General features: G+C 22.1%; 1 protein-coding gene across 1 annotated transcript in view; it reads right to left on the bottom strand.

Moving 5' to 3' along the window:
• The window catches only part of LOC107448398 (Tub domain-containing protein ktub), a 148,568-nt gene extending 146,660 nt beyond the window's left edge, over positions 1-1,908 (bottom strand). Inside the window, exon 1 of the mRNA XM_043042941.2 lies at positions 1,734-1,908. Coding sequence (XP_042898875.1) covers positions 1,734-1,804 — 71 coding nt within the window. The 5' untranslated portion in view covers positions 1,805-1,908. The remainder of the gene's footprint in view (positions 1-1,733) is intronic.
• Between the last annotated feature and the right edge of the window lie 1,268 nt (positions 1,909-3,176).

Here is a 3,176-nt window from a genome sequence, read left to right as displayed (position 1 = left end):
TATCTATATATATATGTATATATATATATATATATATATATATATATATGTATACATATGTATATATATACATGTATACATATATGTATGCATATGTATATATATGTATATATATACATGTATACATATATATATGTATATATATGTATACATGTATATATATATACAGAAGAAGAAACAGACGACTCCGCATAGCTTTTGATTTAATCATCGTATCTTTATGTTCTAGGACTCAATCTTAATGATTCGAGGGGGTGACCTCAAATATACTAATTAATTGGGGCAGACGATATTTTAAGTTAGGAAATCAGACACAAAAACGTATTTTCACTGAATAAACATACCCCTTTTTCGTCAGATTTGGATTTCAGACCCCGAATCTAGAAAATATGGTCCCCATGTTTGGTCAGGAGAGCGGTCCAAAAGTTTAGACCTCTTTATATAATTTTATTTTTAGCGTATCTCGCCATATCTCGAAAAGTATTAAAGCGAATTGAAAACGTTTCTCACACAATTATAAAATTTGCTTATCCAAAGTTAATTTCATGAAAAATATAACTTATAGTAAATATTTATTATTTTTCATTATTTTATTTAATGATAGTCGAAAACATTTTGAATTGTAAGGTATACAATTTGTACATCATTTTAAAGCATGTAGTTTTACATGCTAGTCAGTTACTCTCAATAAATTGCAAATGAAACTTCAATATTAAACATTTTTCACTATTTCAAAATGAAAAAATATCCAAATTTAAATATTAAAGAAATTATAAAAATCAATAATGTTTAGAATAAATTAAATAACTTTATCAAGTAAGTATTTTCAAAATTATTTAAGAGGTTTACGAAATTTAAGGAAAAAAATAAATAAAAAATTTCGCGTATTTTAACTGCTCCTCATACCTTTAAAGTTAAATATGCAAATTGTTTAGCAAATAATGATCATTCTTTTATTTAAAAAATAAATAAACCAAAACTTGGTTAAAAGCTAAAAAAATATCTTTTGATATTTTAAAAACATTAAAACTTTTTTTGCTTTTCTTTACAATTTGTTCTTTTTATAAAAACTACTTTTAATTAAATGTTATTTTTACTATTAGCAACAGTTATGCTTAACACAACAAAAATAATATTAGTATAACATTTATTCTAATTTTTCTTTTAAAGTATTAAATTTACTTCCAAAAAGCATTAAGTTCAACAAAAAAAATACAAACAAAACAGCGTATTCTTCAAAAATCAAAATTTTTCTTAAAAAATATTATGTTCACCATGCACAACATAACAATTTTTCATATAATGTTTAAAAAAATCACTCTTAATTTAAATCTATTTTTATACGAAGTGTTTTAAACTGTAAGGAAAAGTAAAAGAAACATCAACTATTTAAAAAATCTCATATTAAAATTAATTATCCCAGCTAAAAATTTTTGTTAATTTGTTACTCAAAGTTATTATTATTGTTTACTGAAAAAATACGTAATATATAAAAACGATTCGTGCATTTTATTTCTTGGTTTATTTTACAATTAAGCCTAAATGTAATTTACGACAGAAGTTTAATATTAAAAACCGAAGGAAAACAATTGCAAATGCTCATTCTAAAATACCCGATTTCGATAAGAAAATTAGTTGTAGTTATTTATTTGCGCTATCTTTCCTCTCCACATTTGTACTTGTATACCTTAGAATATTTAAAGTAAAAAGGAGTTTGTTTAAAAGTAGCTTACCCCAACTGTATTTTGCTCCAATTTGTTGAATATGCATAACGTGAAAAACGAGTTGTATCATTTACAAACATATGTCTTGTTTTAAAGTTGTCCCAAATGTTGAAACAGCGTATATTTATTTTAAGAAAATGGAAAAGCCAATAATAGCTGCTTTTCGTATGACGTAACTATTTCTTGATCTTCTTTATCACGAGTTTCACTGAAAGATATGATGATGATAATAATTCATTTTTATATTTACCTATAATCCATATCTGTAATTCATAATTAAATTATTTTAAGGGTAAGAGCGACACAAAATTCTTAACGATTTGGAGTTTTTTTATTTTTTTTATTTCTCTATTATAATTCAAAATCATAATAATAATATAAATTCCCTTTCAAATGGAGGAAAATAAATAAGCTTTTGTCTCCATTAGAACGCTAGATAATAATAACATTGGTTTTGTTTTCTACATACTTCAAATTATGATGAAAATTAGTAATAAAATTTGTATTAATGATTAAAATAATTTATGTTAAAAATTTGAATCTTTTTTTTTCAATAATCGTTTTATTAATGTTTTTGCGATTTTGCGACTTTAAAACACAACTATAAAAATGTATAAAATATTTTTTTAAAATATTCAAAAATTTTATTTTAAAAAAAAATTAAGAAGACGGAAAACAAAGTAATGAAAAAATATTTTCTTTATATATCGAATAAAGATATAATATAGGATATAATTTTAATTTTTTTTAATAAAATTCGTAAATATTTTTTTAAATATTTTATTTCGTTATTCTTCTTTTCTTTTCATAAATCTTTAGTATATTTTTTTCATGTTTTCTCTATATTTTTGACTTACTTTATGAGTTTAAGTACTTGCAGCTTATGCGCAGTAAATTAAATTTTGTTTTCTTAATTTTCTTCGATATATATATATATCGAAGAAAATTAAGATATATTANCAAACACATATATATATATATAATAGGTATATATATAATAGGTAATAATAAGTAATTTAAATATAATAGAAAACTTAGAACTTAGGGATTTAATGATAAAAGGCACAAAATTTAGACCCATAGACCATATATCAATCAATAAGATTCTAAAATACTTTCTTAATGATCTCAATAGTTTTTGTTTAAAGATATCAAATAGATTCTCTTTACCTTTAAGTATGCTAACAGAATGGGAATGGGGTGTTTATAATTACTTTAAAAACTTTGTTTTTAATAATAAGGATAATTTAAATAGCAGTAACAATCCAACAAATTTTTCTAATATTGTTCAATCAATTAAGCAACTTAAAAAAAATTTTGTAATTACTCCCATGGACAAAGTTAACAATAATTATGCAATCTTCTGTAAAAAATTCTATGTTGAACTTTTAAATACAGAATTAAAAAATAGTAAAAATTTTAAACTTAGTAATTTNTTTTTTCCTTTGTGAT

This window comes from Parasteatoda tepidariorum, chromosome X1 (assembly GCF_043381705.1).
Source record: "Parasteatoda tepidariorum isolate YZ-2023 chromosome X1, CAS_Ptep_4.0, whole genome shotgun sequence".
Lineage (NCBI taxonomy): Eukaryota > Metazoa > Arthropoda > Arachnida > Araneae > Theridiidae > Parasteatoda > Parasteatoda tepidariorum.
Note: the sequence above shows the minus strand (reverse complement) of the source record. Positions and strands in the feature narration are given on the sequence as shown.